Source organism: Oncorhynchus clarkii, chromosome 10 (genome assembly GCF_045791955.1).
Source record: "Oncorhynchus clarkii lewisi isolate Uvic-CL-2024 chromosome 10, UVic_Ocla_1.0, whole genome shotgun sequence".
NCBI lineage: Eukaryota > Metazoa > Chordata > Actinopteri > Salmoniformes > Salmonidae > Oncorhynchus > Oncorhynchus clarkii.
In genome coordinates this window covers 48,652,233-48,670,114 of record NC_092156.1, presented here as the reverse complement: position 1 = coordinate 48,670,114, position 17,882 = coordinate 48,652,233, and the positions used below count along the sequence as shown (strand labels likewise).

Genomic DNA, 17,882 nt, shown 5'->3' with positions numbered 1-17,882 from the left:
CTCAAGTTTGACAATTTGGGTACTTTTTCCAGCACTGGCCAAGGCGCATTGAAAGTTCGGCCTAATAGGTGATAACCACCCAAGTCTCTGCATCTGACTGAGGGGCTCTTGTGTAAAGGGTGGCTACTAGCTACAGGCATATATATTGCATGGTGTTGAATTCCGATCATATTTTCCAAAGTCAGATATTGCCAGTGGCTCTTGAGAATAGAGCAGCATCTGCTAAGCCACTGAATGATGATTTGCTAGTTTGGTTTGGATGTGAGTCTGGTAGACTCGGACCATCTATGGCTGTTGACTGTGATTGTGTCGAATTACCAAATGCTGTTTATCACCAATCGATACAAGCTTTATGGGGCTCCTGCTCAGAATGTAAATGAACAAATAAGGAGCAGAGGTTTCACCTGCATTTTTCTTTCGCTCCTGCACAAATGCACACAAACAGATTTGCGCAACCCACACATGGCCAAAGCCCGTAACTCTTTTGGTCAATGTTTTCAGCATTGGAAGAGAATTTGAGGCCACCGAGTTGTGGAGGAAACTAACTGTAAACTGAAATGCCCGCTGTGACCTGGCTCCATCTCTCCCCTCTCTTCTCTCCCAGGCCAATGAGAACAGCCTGCTCAGTGCCCAGTTGAAGGGCTTCCCTCTCTTCCTCCATTCCAACCTGGGCCTGAGGGACTGCAGCGTCAACCCCAAGTCCCCCCTGCTCCTCATCACTAAGGCCCGGGAGGTGGAGCGAGGCCCCCTACCCGGGGACGACTGGACCGTCTTCCAGTCCAATCACTCCACCTACGAGCCTGTTCTCCTAGCCAGGACCCGGGTGCCTGACCTGGGCCCGTCCGGGGTGGGGGTGGGCGCCCCCCTCCATGCTTCTGTGGTCCAGGACCTGGGGCTCCACGACGGCATCCAGCGGGTGCTCTTCGGCAACAACCTCAACTTCTGGCTGCACAAGCTGGTGTTTGTGGACGCTGTGGCCTTCCTGACGGGCAAGAGGCTGTCTCTGGCTCTAGATCGCTACCTGCTGGTGGACATCGACGACATCTTCGTGGGCAAGGAGGGCACCCGCATGAAGGTTTCAGACGTCAAGGTAAGCATCCGCAGTGTATTTACATACTGGTATTTGTAAACGGGGTTTTGTTTGAAGTGTGTTTTACTTGTGTCAGTGTGTTTCTGTGCGTGATACGACTGTGTATCTATTTACATTTAGTTCATTAAGTAGGCTAATCACCAGAGGTGTGACCAAGTCACTTTTGTTCGAGTCACAAGGTCCGAGTCCCAAGTAGAACGGGTCGAGTCAAGTCCAAGTCGTGCATTCTAAGAGCATGTCGAGTCATAAGTCAAGTTTTAATTTTTTTAAATTAAAAACTGTACAAGAAATGACAAATCTTTCTGTTTGAGGCTACCAGACGGCCCTTTTCATTATTTTGTCTGCAACACATTTGGATTATGTAATAATACATATAAATTCCAAATGCAAGCTTCATATGTAAATTATACATTTCAATACATTTTGACATGCAAAGACCAGTAAGTCTATGCTAGTATTGATCACCCAAAAGGTTTTGGAGCTATTCATTTATGGCAACCCTCTCGCCCTACAATTTGTATTTTGCGCCGCACCAGATCCTATACCTGTAAAGCAAATCAGCAACTTCTTCGCTAGCTCAGTGGTTTTCAAACTTTTTGACCCTCGACCCCCAAAAAGGAGTGGTTCAAGGTTTGCGACCCATGCGCGTGCACATGCAATCGGGCACAGGGCGAACACGCACGCACAATCGCTGCGCAAATGTACAGTGCCTTCGGAAAGTATTCAGACCCCTTCAGACCTCCACATTTTGTTACGTTACAGCCTTATTCTAAAGTGATTTCAAAATAAATAAATCAGAAATACCTAATTTACACAAGTATTCAGACCCTTTGCTATAAGACTCGAAATTGAGCTTAGGTGCACCCTGTTTCCATTGATCATCCTTGAGATGTTTCTACAACTTGATTGGAGTCCACATGTGGTTAATTCAGTTGATTGGACATGATTTGGAAAGGCACACACCTGTCTATATAAGGTCCCACAGTTGACAGTGCATGTCAGAGCAAAAACCAAGCCACGAGGTCAAATGAATTAATTGTCTGTAGAGCTCCGAGACAGGATTGTATCGAGGCACAGACCTGGGGAAGGTCCCCAAGAACACTGTGGCCTCCATTATTAAATGGAAGAAGTTTGGAACCACCAAGACTCTTCCTAGAGCTGGCTGCCTGGCCAAACTGAGCGATCGGGAGAGAAGGTCCTTGGTCAGGGAGGTGACCAAGAACCTGATGGTCACTCTGAAAGAGTTCTAGAGTTCCTCTGTGGAAATGGTAGAACCTTCCAGAAGGACAACAATCTCTGCGCCACTCCACCAATCAGGCCTTTATAGTAGAGTGACTAGATGGAAGCCACTCCTCCGTAAAAGGCACATGACCGCCCACTTTGAGTTTGTCAAAAGGCACCTAAAGGACTCTCAGAATGCGACGCGTCACGTCTGGAGGAAACCTGGCACCATCCCTACGATGAAGCATAGTGGTGGCAGCATCATGGGGCTTTGAGACTCAGGATTGAGGCAAAGATGCACGGAGTGATCCTTGAAGAAAACGTGCTCCAGAGCGCTCAGGACCTCAGACTGGGGAAAAGGTTCACCTTCCAACAGGACAATGACTCTTAAGAACACAGCCAAGACAACGCTGGAGTGGCTTCGGGACAAGTCTCTGAATGTCCTTGAGTGGACCAGCCAGAGCCCGGACTTGAACTCGATCGAACATCTCTGGAGAGACCTGAAAAGTAGCTGTGCAGCAATGCTCCCCCTCCAACCTGACAGAGCTTGAGAGGATCTGCAGAGATGAATGGGGAGAAACCTCCCAAAAACAGGTGTGCCAAGCTTGAAGCATCATACAGAAGACTTGAGACTGTAATTGCTTCCAACGGTGCTTCAACAAAGTACTGAGTAAAGGGTCTGAATACTTATGTAAATGTCATATTTCAATTTTTAAATGTTTTTTATATATTTTTTTATATATTTGTAAAAATGTCCAAACATGTTTTCCCTTTGTCATTGGGTATTGTGTGTAGATGGATGAGGGGGAAAGAAAGATTGGATCCATTTTGGAATAAGGCTGTAAACATCAAGTGGTCTGAATACTTTCCAAATGCACTGTAACCTGTCATTGTAGCCATAAATGGTCATGCATTTTCAAAATGGAAGATACGGAAATAGATTGCTATTACACCTGCATATTTTTTGGTTGTTGAAAGGCATTCATGTTAGCAGTCAATATCAACTAGGGATATCATGTCACCTTCTCACTTATCTGGACTCCAGAGCAAGCAGGATAATACGGGCCTCCCTGTATGCAGTGGAGGTTATGGGATCGGATGGAGAGCATGATCTGTCTTGCAGACCTTTTTCTTCTGTACAAATATCCTTATTAATTAGACCAATTTATGTTATCTGGGGCTGTGGCTGTCAGGAAATTGAATCGACCGGTGATTGTCAAGCAAATAGCTGCCGGTCTCACGGTAATTGACCGTTAATTAACATCAACAGCTGTAGCATTTCCTTTCTTCCATGCATACATAGCCTTCAAGCCACCGATGAAGACTTTTGGAACATCTACATTTTGAAAAAGTCTAGTAAATCCAATGAATGTAGCCTACGCCATCACAGTAAATCCGTTATTTATTTTAGACCGGTCCAAAGAAACACGATATGAAGAAAATGTAGTTATTTCAGATGAACATAATGCCTTACTATGAGTGTCCTTATGGTAGGCCCTGATCTGAGCCATGGCTGTTGGCTACTAATTTAGCAGATAAGATTTGCTTAGAATTCCGTGGCATTATTTTATATTGTTTTGTAGTTTGAAGAACACAATTGAACATAGCGGAATAAAATGGAAAGGATATTTTCTCTGAACGATATCTGAGGAAGTGCGAGCGTGTGGCTATTGTCTTCAGCGGTTAACAAAGAAACAGGTCCTCCTATATGCTTTATATTGAGTTATTTATGCAACTTTAGTTGTCATACAAACGTTGGGCTATATGTTTAGATTTTTTTTATTCATTCTAAGGCTGCGTTGATGCGTCTACAATGATAATTTGAAAAAACCTTCCCTAAAAGGTATGAGCTCTGCTTTTCTTGCACAGGCTGCACACACTTCATCAGTCTCTCATTCACAATTTGACAAGCACTTGATTATGCCTCAAATTTCCCTGTGGCATCTCCCTTGTGTAGCCATAATGCCCCCTAAAAACATCCATGCATTTTGCGGCCATTGTGCTCTTGGTCTGAATATAATAATTCAAATTCTATTCTCCCGGCTGCCAATCGCCTTGCCCCGAAAAACCTTTCACTCACATGGCTCTCTCAGATATCTCAATTATTATTAGTCAATGCATGTCACGTGATCCGGTCCTTCTCACGGGCATCTCAGCTCCGAAGTAGACTACAAGTGAAGACCGACACATCGGGAACGCAACTGCGCTCATCCTAATTGAATTAATTGAAGATGTTAGAACTGTCCACATTTACTTTTCGTCAGCCAACAAGATGAGTAGGCCTAACGAACAGCCAAAGAATTAGCCTTTGTCAATCTACTGTCCCCCGTAGTCCAAAAGTTGACCTATTCTATTGCGAGAAAGATAAATTCCAAACATCGTCTCGGACAGTTGTGGGATGCGATCGATCCCAAATGAATACAACCACTCACGTCACATTTTTTAAAAAGCAATGGGGCTGATGCAACACATCAGAACATTAAGCTTAAAATGTTGATAAACTATTAGGCTATTTCTTCACATAGTAAGCGCAGCAATGCACACGCGGCACTAGGCTATACGCGTGAATGTTCCAAAATGCAATCCAGTAGTGGGAAAACACCGTTCTCAAACGTGACCTCAAACTTGAAACTCATGCGCCGCCGCCTGTGTATGCCAGTTAAGCTCTACTACATTGGTTGTAAAGTGGATTCATGTGCTTAATTTTAAGAAGTTATTTGGCCACTTTAGTTGTGATACAAATCTTATCAAAACATATAGGCCTATGGGCTCGGCTACATGAGGTGTGTGACTACAATTTGAATAAGTCGCAAAGGGCCTGCACTGTTTCTTGCCTTACTGCGCACAACCTGGGCATCATTCACGAGTGAAAGGCTAGTATTGCCACCCATCGAACTATTCTTAATCGAATCTCCTCTTTACATATACTACGTAATATATTTTAGAAATGAGTTTTGATTTCAAATGGACCGGTATCAGGCTCCTGTCTCAGAACATGGGCACGGGAAAAATACTTGTCATCTAATGCACTTAAATAGGGAATGGGGTATGTTTTTCTCATGGTTCATTTTCATGCCAGCCAGGTAGGCTATACTCCTGCTGTAAACATAAGCAATGTGCTTAATATTAGGAAAGTTGAGCAGTATAGACCATCTGCGGGATGTTGACCATCAGCAGCATCAGAGGTTGGAGAAGCCTAGCTACCGTGACTAAACGGTCACGTGGAATTTAACTGCGGTCGTCATGACGAGTGACTGACAGTGTGGCGGTAATACGGTCACCGTAACAGCCCTAGTTACTTCTTCATCCCATAAGTATTGAAGGTAGTGCGAGGTTACAGCCATCTTTAGGCATATAGCCAGTACCACCACCTGAGGTATAGAATTAAAACCCACCCAAACTAGGCCGATCTGAAATATGAAAATAATCAATGAAATCACCATTTGTCGCCTTTTGTTGTGGCAAAGATGCATCTGTGGCAGATTGCCAAATGGTACTTTATATAGATAATATTAATGTAGGTAGGCTACCGTTTTGTGCCAGGGAAAAATTTAGAAAGTGAAACGAGTGTTTTCTGAACACTGTGTGCCCGCCACTAATGCTAATGACTGGTCATTGGTCAACATTCAAGATGCAATTACCCCGGTACTTGGGGAAAATGCCCATTTTCTATAAACAATACTTTAATTAAATAAGTGTGAACTGCAGTCACTTATTTCCCTTCATAGTTTGTTGGCCTAAGCCTGATCATCATCCACATACCAAACTGTGCCAGCAATTGGACATTGTTCTCACGTGGGGGGGAGCTTGTTACCCCACATTACCCTAATCCACAAAGACTCTGTGCCACAAAATTAGTTACAAAAGATTATTAAACCTGGTCAGATAACTTCAATTCATCAGTCTGAAGATTTTTTTTTTTTCCTATCAACTCGAGTTTCAAGTGATCAAATGTGTGTCTGGAGTCCACACCTCTGCCAATCACTAATCTGTTGTATATCAATCTGCCCCTTTCTATTGCTGGCATACATATTCCCAGAAAGCTTTACTGTGTGATAGTGCCAAGGTTATTATAGTAAACTAAGACTAAAACTAGTCATAAAAAAACTATTTAGTAAATTTGACTCTAAAACTAAAATAAAAACCAACATGAATTATGTTAGTTTTAGTTTGTTTTTTTCTCCTAAACTGTGTGCAAAACCTTCATGGGGCTTTTATGCTTTGAGGTGTTTCAAGCCACTGAATCTGTCTGGTAAATGCTGTCAGGAAATGGTGAGGTTTGAAATGGACCTTGCTTGCTCACAAGCTAGCTAAAAGGGAAGAAATACGCTAGGTAGATGACCTAGCCAAAGGGCGAACTCAGAGTTTAAGCAATAGCAAACCGTGAACCTCCAATGGTCGGTCGATAACAGCAAAGCCCGTAGAGGATTACTCTGAGAACTGTCAGATAAAGGTAACCGTTCTTGATTCTTCTGACATCTCCCACTAAAGTGGAAGCATGGGATTGGTGTAAACATTGGCAAGAGTTCCGTTCTACCATAGCGCCTAGACTGGTGCAAGGGATATCTCTTTTAAATTCAAGTCACGTTGATATTGACTTTATCATTTAAACCTAACCTACTACCTGACCCATCACCTTATGTCTTACCGCCCCATAGTGGCAAGACGTCTCCAAAAACACACACTATACAAGCCAAATGGCTCCTAGCCTCCCACGCATCCTTTCTGTCCCGAACACTGAAACGGAAACTAAATAATATAAAAACATAAATGTTTTTTATAAAACTGAAACTAAATGAAAACGAGCAAATCGATTCTGAAAACCAACTGAAGCTAAACTGAATTCCTAATAAAAAATGTATGTAAAAAGAAAACACTCAACTATAATAAGCAGTGAGTCATTCAGGTGTTGGTGACAGAGGCAGAGCTGACCTTGAAAGGAGGGACACAGTGAGACAACCAGGTGACTTTGGCATGGGCTCACTCACACATGGTAGAGTTGTGCAAATGTGGCAGTGACCGAGGGGCATCAACATGTCTGTCCCCGGGGGCGGGCCCGGGCCCGTCTTGAGGACAGGGGGACACAGCTGACCTGACTGCCATAGTTGTCCCTCCCTCACGCTGTCACTGTGTGTCCCCTTCACAGCCAGAGAAGGATCAGAATGCAAGTGAGTGGAACAGAATACATTTTATTGTATTGCCATCCAATGTCTCTTTTGAAAGTGAAAGTAGAATAAGACTGTGAGACTGGAATCCCATACAGCCTCCTCCCCAGTCAAACACTTGTTTCAAACTGAAGGTCAGGAACCGCCCTCCAGTGTTTTTTCCGCATCTTTTTCTCTCTCCCTCCAACCCAGAGGACAGCCTTTGTCCATCCAGCCTTTCTTAGCCGTCCAGGCCTATTAACACCCCCTCCCTGCCACAGCAGCAGCAGCAGGGTGTGAAGCTCAGCTCAACCACTATCTTCGGCTTTGCTTTGTGATGAGTCACTGTTCAAGGGGCGTCCGCAGACTGGCCCTACAGCATGAATATTTGATACAGACGCAGCTTTGCGTCTTTTGTGTTGTTTATCTCTCCTCTCGTATTCTTCATCTGTGAGGCCCATTCCGGTGTAATGGGACTGTTTTTCTGTGAAGGGGGGGAATGAGGGAATGAAACACAAACACAATCAAAGCAGTGTTGTCTTGTCTGCCACCACAGTGTTAAATATGAATCAGGCTTTGAGCTGTGGCAGAGAGGGGCTAAACCTAAAAAAAAAAGCAAATAGACCCAGATGCAAAGTGAATGTGGACAGGGTAATGAAGTATAGAGGGATGATGAGACAGATGCTGGAGGCACAATAAACAACTCACATAAGTGTGTGTTTGTCAGAGAGGGAGGGAGAGCGCATTTGTCTGTCTGTGCCGGTGGGAAAATGTGTGGACTGAAATACTACTGCTTACTACAGTGCTTCTTGGAGCGACCGATAAAGAATGCATATGTGGTGGCCTGGGGTGGTCTAGCGATCTAAGTCACATGGAAGCTGTGACAAAAGGCAAAAGGCTCTTTCAGATCTCTCTCCTACCTTTCACCCCAATATCTCTCTGTCCAGTAAGCATCCAAAATAGTTCATGTACAGTGCATTCGGAAAGTATTTAGTTTTTAGTTTTTTTACGTTACAGCCTTATTCTAAAATGGATTAAATAGTCTTTTCCCTCATCAATCTACACACAATACCCCAAAATGACAAAGCAAAAACTGAAATGACACATTTACATAAGTATTCAGACCCTTTACTCAGTACTTTGTTGAAGCACCTTTGGCGGTGATTACGGCCTCGTCTTCTTAGGTACAGTATGACGCTACTTGGCACACTTATATTTGGGGAGTTTCTCCCATTCTTCTCTGCAGATCCTCTCAAGCTCTGTCGGGCTGGATGGGGAGCGTCGCTGCACAGCTATTTTCAGGTCTCTCCAGAGATGTTCGATCAGGTTCAAGTCCGGGCTCTGGCTGGGCCACTCAAGGACATTCAGAGGCTTGTCCAGAAGCCACTCCTGTGTTGTCTTGACTGTGTGCTTAGGATCGTTGTCCTGTTGGAAGGTGAACCTTCGCCCCAGTCTGAGGTCCTGAGTGCTCTGAAGCAGGTTTTCATCAAGAATCTCTCTGCACTTTGCTCTGTTCATATTTCCCTCGATCCTGACTCATCTCCCAGTCCCTGCCTCTGAGAAAGATCCCCACAGTGTGATTCTGCCACCAGCATGCTTCACCGTAGGAATGGTGCCATGTTTCCTCCAGATGTGACGCTTGGCAATCAGGCTAAGGAGTTCAATCTTGGTTTCATCAAACCAGACAATATTGTTTCTCATGGTCTAAGTCCTTTAGGTGCCATTTGGCAAACTCCAAGTGGGCTGTCATGTGCTTTTTACTGAGGAGTGGCTTCCGTCTAGCCACTCTACCATCAAGGCCTGATTGATGGAGTGCTGCAGAGATGGTTGTCCTTCTGGAATGTTCTCCCATCTCCACAGAGGAACTCTGGAGCCCTGTCAGTGACCATTGGGTTCTTGGTCACCTCCCTACAAACATTTTGAAAAACCTGTTTTTGTCATGATGGGGTATTGGGTGTAGATTGAGGAAAAAACATATTTGAACCATTTTGGAACAAGGCTGTAACAAAATGTGGATAAGGTCAAGGGTTCTGAATACTGATTTGGTGCATGTGTGTGTATGTGTAAACTCCTCTCACTGTCATCTGCGTTTATTTTCAGCAAACTTAACATGTAAATATTTGTATGAGCATAACAAGATGAAATAACTGAGACATAAACTGAACAAGTTCCACGGACATGTAACTAACAGAAATGGAATCATGTTTCCCTGTACAAAGGGGGGTCAAAATCCAAAGTAACAGCCAGTATCTGGTGTGGCCACCAGCTGCATTATGTACTGCAGTGCATTTCCTCCTCATGGACTGCACCAGATTTGCCAGTTCTTGCTGTGAGATGTTACCCCACTCTTCCACCAAGGCACCTGCAAGTTCCCGGACATTTCTGGGGGGAATGGCCCTTGCCCTCACCCTCCGATCCAACAGGTCCCAGACGTGCTCAATGGGATTGAGATCCGGGCTCTTCGCTGGCCATGGAAGAACACTGACATTCCTGTCTTGCAGGAAATCACGCACAGAACGAGCAGTATGGCTGGTGGCATTGTCATTCTGGAGGGTCATGTCAGGATGAGCCTGCAGGAAGGGTACGAGGGAGGAGGATGTCTTCCCTGTAATGCACAACGTTGAGATTGCCACCAATGACGACAAGCTCAGTCCAATGATTCTGTGGCACACCGCCCCAGACCATGACGGATACTCCACCTCCAAAATCGATCCAGCTCCAGGGTACAGGCCTCGGTGTAACGCTGATTCCTTCGACGATAAACGCGAATCCAACCATCACCCCTAGTGAGACAAAACCGCGACTCGTCAGTGAAGAGCCCTTTTTGCCAGTCCTGTCTGGTCCAGCGACGGTGGGTTTGTGCCCCATAGGTGACGTTGTTGCCGGTGATGTCTGGTGAGGACCTGCCTTACAACAGGCCTACAAGCCCTCAGTACACCTTCCCGCAGCCTATTGCAGACAGTCTTAGCACTGATTTAGGGATTGTGCGTTCCTGGTGTAATTCGGGCAGTTGTTGCTGCCATCCTATACCTGTCCCGCAGGTGTGATGTTCGGATGTACCGATCCTGTGCAGGTGTTGTTACACATGGACTGCCACTGCGAGGACGATCAGCTGTCTGTCCTGTCTCCCTGTAGCGCTGTTATTGCATTTGGCCACATCTGCAGTCCTCATGCCTCCTTGCAGCATGCCTAAGGCATGTTCACGCAGATGAGCAGGGACCCTGGGCATCTTTCTTTTGGTGTTTTTCAGAGTCAGTAGAAAGGCCTCTAGTGTCCTAAGTTTTCATAACTGTGACTTTAATTGCCATCCGTCTGCAAGCTGTTAGTGTCTTAACGACCTTTCCACAGGTGCATGTTCATTAATTGTTTGTTTCATTGAACAAGCATGGGAAACAGTGTTTAAACCCTTTACAATGAAGATCAACGAGATATTCAGTTTCTTGGCAATTTCTCATAAGGAATAGCCTTCATTTCTCAGAACAAGAATAGACTGACTAGTTTCAGAAGAAAGTTCTTTGTTTCTGGCCATTTTGAGCCTGCAATCGAACCCACGGAAGCTGATGCTCCAGATACTCAACTAGTTTAAAGAAGGCCAGTTTTATTGCTTCTTTAATCAGCACAGCAGTTGTTAAGGGGTTTCCTAATGATCAATTAGCCTTTGAAAACGATAAACTTGGATCAGCTAACACAACATGCCATTGGAGCACAGGAGTGATGGTTGCTGATAATGGCCTCTGTACGCCTATGTAGATATTCCACAAAACATCAGCCGTTTCCAGCTACAATACTCAATTACAACATTAGCAATGTCGACACTATATTTCTGATCAATTTGATGTTATACTTTTTTCACCCACCTGTAGCACGCGCTCCAGCAGGTATATCTCTCTGGTCACACCCAAAACCAATTCTTCCTTTGGCCGCCTCTCCTTCCAGTTCTCTGCTGCCAATGACTGGAACGAACTACAAAAATCTCTGAAACTGTAAACACATATCCCTCACTAGCTTTAAGCACCAGCTGTCAGAGCAGATTACTGCATCTGTACATAACCCATCTATAATTTAGCCCAAACAACTACCCCTTTCCCTACTGTATTTATTTATTTATTTATGTATTTATTTTGCTCCTTTGCACCCCATTATTTCTATCTCTACCTTGCACATTCTTCCACTGCAAATCAACCATTCCAGTGTTTTACTTACTATATTGTATTTACTTCGCCACCATGGCCTTTTTTTTTGCCTTTACCTCCCTTCTCTCACCTCATTTGCTCACATCGTATATAGACTTGTTTATACTGTATTATTGACTGTATGTTTGTTTTACTCCATGTGTAACTCTGTGTTGTTGTACGTGTCGAACTGCTTTGCTTTATCTTGGCCAGGTTGCAGTTGTAAATGAGAACTTGTTCTCAACTTGCATACCTGGTTAAATAAAGGTGAAATAAAAAAAATGTAATGGACAAAATATGTGCTTTTCTTTCAAAAACAAGGACATTTCCAATTGACCCCAAACGTTTGAACGGCAGTGTGTATAATTAATGTAATGCATGTGAATGACTCCTAACAGTTATCCATGTCCCCTTCTGTCCAGGCCCTACTGGAGACCCAGAATTACCTCCGAACCGTCGTCCCCAACTTCACCTTCAACCTGGGCTTCTCTGGGAAGTTCTTCCATACTGGTGAGTGGACAGGCAGTTAGTTACCCACTGTATGACTGTATAGGCAAACCCAGGGCAGAGCTTATAATAGAATGTCTCACGACAGACAATCCAAGCCTCGCATGTTCCAGAGCATACCATTGATCATGATGTACATCACCAAGAAAATGTATAGATCGAATATCAACAACAGGGGGAGAAAATGCAAATTGTTATGCTTATTAATGAATCAACTTCTAAATTTCACGGCGCTAATAGCTAGGTTTTCATCACCACCACAGACCTATGCCTGCGTATGTGTAGACTAGACTAAACTCCCAGTCTCCCTCTGTCTCTATGCTCCAGGTACGGATGAGGAGGACCTGGGTGATGACCTGCTCCTCTCCTATGGGAAAGAGTTCTGGTGGTTCCCCCACATGTGGAGCCACATGCAGCCCCACCTTTTCCACAACCAATCCGTGCTGGCCGAACAGATGCTGCTCAACAGGAGGTTTGCGCAGGTAGGTTGGGGTGGCCTCTGCAGTCTTTACACACACTCTATATATTCTACACACTGAGGGTTTTGTTATATTAATACTGGGAGATGGGTGGCTGTTAAAAAAATGCATTTCTGTTTGAATGTTACTGTTACGGTTGATTTTTAAAAAGGTAGAAAAATAGCACGGGTGAATTAAATTATAATGTGTTGAATCAACCGGTTCTCTCCGCCCAGGAGCATGGCATCCCCACCAACATGGGCTACGCTGTGGCTCCCCACCACTCTGGGGTGTACCCCGTCCACGTCCAGTTGTACGACGCTTGGAAGAAGGTGTGGGGCATCAAGGTAACCAGCACGGAGGAGTACCCCCACCTCAAACCTGCCCGCTTCAGACGAGGCTTCTACCACAGTGGCATCAGTGTAAGGACTCGGCCCAATCACCCCCTATCCTAATTCTCTCTCTCTCGCTCTCTCTCACTCACTCACTCACACTCACTTTCACACTCACACACACTAAGTTCTATGTATAAACTAGCTGTTCTTGAAATGATCTGTGTTGATATTTCAAAGACTTGGTTTTGTGTTCCATAATTTAACGAGAAGTATTCAATTGAGGTTGTTTGATTCATTTAACTCTGGTTAGAGTTCGCCCAGTTATGTTTATCGATAAAAGCTCTGGCTCCTGGTAAGTGCTTGATATTGAAAGGCATGTGCCTTTCAGAGGACAAAGCTTTGTTTTCGGTGTGTCTGAACATTTTTGGTTTAGCTCGTGGTAACGGCGCTGAGGAGAGTGAAGGAAAGGGAAGACTCAGTCGTGCCGAAGTGGACGTGCCGCCACGCCGGCTGGCGTGGTCTATTCACTCCCTTTCTCCATCAGTGTTTTACCCCTCCCTCCCCTTCCCAGGAAATGAAGCCCGCTGACACAGACAGTCGTGTGAATGATCATAATGGACATTGCTATGTTAAGCTCTCTCTACATGACAAATCTCACCGGCAATGACAGCCCCTGCCAAAATCAACAAAGACAACGGCTTGGCTTGTGACGTGACGAGAAACGCTGTCGTTTTCAGACAAATGTAATATCGCTGTCCATGCCAATTTATTTACGGTATCTCTACAAAGTGTCGTTTTATTTTTTTATTAAAAAATAAAAATAAAACAAATTTACCCCTTTTTCTCCCCAATTTCGTGGTATCCAATCCAAGCTACTATCTTGTCTCATCGATACAACTCCCGTACGGGCTCGGGAGAGACGAAGGCTGAATGTCATGCGTCCTCCGATACACAACCCAACCAGCCGCACTGCTTCTTAACACAGTGCGCCTCCAACCCGGCAGCCAGCCGCACCAATGTGTCGGAGGCTACACCGTGCACCTGGCAACCTTGGTTAGCGCGCACTGCGCCCGGCCCGCCACAGGAGTCGCTGGTGCGCGATGAGACAAGGACATCCCTACCGACCAAGCCCTCCCTAACCCGGACGACGCTAGGCCAATTGTGCGTCGCCCCACGGACCTCCCGGTCGCGGCCGGTTACGACAGAGCCTGGGTGCGAACCCAGGGACTCTGATGGCACAGCTGGCGCTGCAGTACAGCGCCCTTAACCACTGCGCCACCCGGGAGGCCCGAAGTGTCGTTTTCTGTCCATGCGCTTGGGTAAGATATTTACGCTCAAATGTCTCGTACATTTTAAAGCTGAAAGACATTTTGTATTTTCTTTATACCCAATGTGTTTATGATTTGAACTCTAATTCTGATCCCTGTTAAAAGGCCCCTTTTCTAGCACCAGCAGTTTTCAGTTATTTATTCATTGTCTGGTGGAGGAGTGCGAGGATGTCACGGAGACGTTAATTCCGACCTCCACACGTCCCTGTGAAATATTCACTGGGTAGTTGGCAGAGACCCTCTGAGGTGTAAACCTAGATTTATTTATTTTTCTCTCCCTCCTCTTCTTTCTTCCACTCCCTCTTTACCCCTTAATCAGCAGTCTGTGGCTCCCGTTAGCGCGGGGCCGTTAGCCGCTCTGTGTTTTCAAAAATCAGAGAGAGAGAGAGAGAGAGAGAAAAGCCTGGGAGCCTCAGTCTGCACATCCAGCCTTCCCTTCCTTTCCCTCCCTAAGCATTTCACTGCTGTTTTCGCTGCTATTTTTACCCATGGCCCCAGCTATGACAGGGCACGACTTGATACAACGTGCACCTCGGCTGAACAGACAGTGCGATGCTTTTTCAGGTCGTTCTGCTCCTGTGATTGGGTGCTCAGATGCGAACTGATTTGCGGGTTGTTGTGTTTTAACTATGTTAGGACAGAGACTTTGTGTTAGGATCGAGAAATGGGTTCGCTGACGGACTAAATTGAGCTACGTCATATTTCATTCTCCACAATGACAGTGTGACCACTCTAGCTTATTGGGATAATGATATTGAACCACCTGAGCTGGAAGTGTAGACAACCCAGAGGAATAAAGAGTGTCCTCAAGCATTTCTGACCGAGTGGCCATGTTTGGACTTTTGTGTATTTGATTAGTTATCCACTGGGTATCAGGGTCTGCTTCTATTAGTACACTCCCCACTGTGCAGATGTGTTGCTATGCAATATTGATTGTGTGTGTGTGTTAATGCACTGCAGGTGCTGCCCAGGCAGACGTGTGGCCTGTTCACTCACACCATCTTCTACAACGAGTATCCTGGAGGACCCAAGGAGCTGGACAAACTCATCAACGGAGGGGAGCTCTTCCTCACGGTGCTCCTCAACCCGGTGAGACCAGACACACTTCCACCACTAGCATCAGGAGTTGAATGCATTTCGCCATCACGGATTGTGCTGTTTTGAAAACCTTTTTATTTCTTATTTTTCCCCCCCCCCTTTTTTTGAAATGCATTTTGTGCCAGGGTGGTTGGAGACGACAGTGCGTTGCGTGGTCTTTTTTTTCCCCTCTGAATGTCGTTCTGTTTTTTTTTGTTTTTGTTTTTTTCCATTCCGTCCTCACAGATCAGCATCTTTATGACCCACCTGTCCAACTACGGGAACGACCGTCTGGGTCTGTACACCTTTAGGAACCTGGTGAAGTTCCTCCAGACATGGACCAACCTGCGGCTGCAGACCCTGGCGCCTGTGCAGCTGGCCCAGCGCTACTTCCAGATCTTCCCCGAGGAGAGGGACCCCATCTGGCAGGTGTGTGTGTGTGTTTGTGTGAGAGGCCATGAGAGCTGTGGGGTCACTGGGTGTTTGGAACTCAGGGCTATCATAAACCAGGCTTTCATTTAAGAGAAGGCTAGATAGAAGAGATGTTGCCTTCTGACTCCATTGCGTCATACAGTGCAGATCTTATTTTGGTAGGTACAGCTTAGGAGAGGCTGGCTCTTTGAACTGTGGTGTTGTGGTGCTCCTGCTTCCACAGTACCACTCTCCGACACCGTTTCCCATCAACGCAGAGAGAAGACAGGTTTCCTTCCCAAAGAGGTCCAAGTGCCATCTTGGCAGTTGCTCACACTGACTGTCAATATTGAGTTCTCACAAAGTGGAGAGGTTAATGTGTGCCGGCCGGCTCCCTTTGAAGTTTGGAGCAAACTTGTGCCTGCCTGGGTCCAAAGGCTTCTTCATCACAGCACAGTGTTAAGTGTCTTGGGATTAATGTGATATCCTGGTCACCTCATTACCCATCAGGCAGATGTCAGTGGGGACTGAAGGGAAGGAGGCAGGTAGATTGAAGGCAGTTGGCGTCCGCTTGACATGCAGATTGACCCCGAGACACATGAAGATGCTCGCCTCGCAGGGCTGCTCTGAACTATTTTCCACACAGATCCACTGAAGGCTACTTACCGCTCAGGAAGACCAATGAAAAGGCAGCCTGCCTGATACTGACTATGGGTTTTCTCCCAAGTCCTTTCTTGTACAAGCGTAATTGATCAAGGGGTGAATCAGTAACCAAATGTTTGAGTCCGCTCCCTCAAACCTCTGTTGGACTAGACTGGTTGGGTTCATTTGAGCGGAATTAAAAGCTACATGTCCTCCGATAGGCATCGTTGGTCCCACAGGGTGGATACGGTTGCCTGTAACCATTGTGCCGCATGTTTGTACACCCCCTCACTGCTTTCTTGGCTGGCTTTAATCACGTAACACTGAAGTCCCCTGGCTAGGTCATTGGTGGACTTTAATTACAAACAGACTGCCGCTAGATATGATACTGGAGCCTGAAGAGAGAGAGAGAGTGTGTGTGTGTGTGTGTGAAAGTCACATCCATGGCAACTTATCCTGAGGCACCTTGCCGTTTACTGAACTGAACTACCAGGTGAACTAACTCTGTCACTACAGGACCCCTGTGAGGACAAAAGGCACAAAGACATTTGGTCCAAAGAGAAGACGTGCGACCGATTCCCGAAGTTGCTCATCATTGGACCACAGAAGACAGGTGAGCAGTAAACAACAGATAATGTTTTTGTACAATATGATATCACATGAGGCACTGCATCGCAGTGCTTGAGGCGTCACTACAGACACTACAGGTTCGATCCCAAGTTGTGTTACAACCGGCCGTGACCGGCGAGTCCCATAGAGCGGCGCAAAATTGACCCACCGTCGTCCAGGTTATAGGATGGTTTGTCTGGGTGGGGGGGCTTTACTTGGCTCTTCGCGCTCTTGCGTCTCTTTGTGGCGGGCCGGGCACCTGCAGGCTGACTTCGATTGTCAGTTGAACTGCGTTTCCTCAGACACGTTGGTGCGGCTGGCTTCCAGGTTAAGCTGGCGGGTGTTAAGAAGCACAGTTTGGCGGGTCATGGACATATGATTCGAAGGCGGAAGTTTACATGCACTTAGGTTGGAGTCATTAAAACTAGTTTTTCAACCACTCCACAAATTTCTTAACAAACTATAGTTTTGGCAAGTCGGTTAGGACATCTACTTTGTGCATGACACAAGTCATTTTTCCAACAATTGTTTACAGACAGATTATTTCACTTATAATTCACTGTATCACAATTCCAGTGGGTTAGAAGTTTACATACACGAAGTTGACTGTGCCTTTAAACAGCTAGGAAAATTCCTGAAAATTATGCCATGGCTTTATAAGCTTCTGATAGGCTAATTGACATCATTTGAGTCAATTGGAGGTGTACCAGTGGATGTATTTCAAGGCATACCTTCAAACTCAGTGCCTCTTTGCTTGACATCATGGGAAAATTAAGAGAAATCAGCCAAGACCTCAGAAAAACTCCAAGTCTGGTTCATCCTTGGGAGCAATTTCCAAACACCTGAAGGTACAATATCTATATCCACAGTAAAAATGAGTCCTATATC

General features: G+C 45.5%; 1 protein-coding gene across 1 annotated transcript in view; it reads left to right on the top strand.

The window, feature by feature from the left end:
- LOC139418698 (bifunctional heparan sulfate N-deacetylase/N-sulfotransferase 1-like) overlaps window positions 1–17,882 on the top strand; it is a 109,155-nt gene that overhangs the window by 78,054 nt on the left and 13,219 nt on the right. The window contains exons 4-10 of the mRNA XM_071168345.1: window positions 605–1,090; window positions 12,050–12,137; window positions 12,462–12,616; window positions 12,829–13,014; window positions 15,216–15,344; window positions 15,579–15,761; window positions 16,902–16,998. Of these exons, the coding sequence (XP_071024446.1) occupies window positions 605–1,090; window positions 12,050–12,137; window positions 12,462–12,616; window positions 12,829–13,014; window positions 15,216–15,344; window positions 15,579–15,761; window positions 16,902–16,998 (1,324 nt within the window). The remainder of the gene's footprint in view (window positions 1–604; window positions 1,091–12,049; window positions 12,138–12,461; window positions 12,617–12,828; window positions 13,015–15,215; window positions 15,345–15,578; window positions 15,762–16,901; window positions 16,999–17,882) is intronic.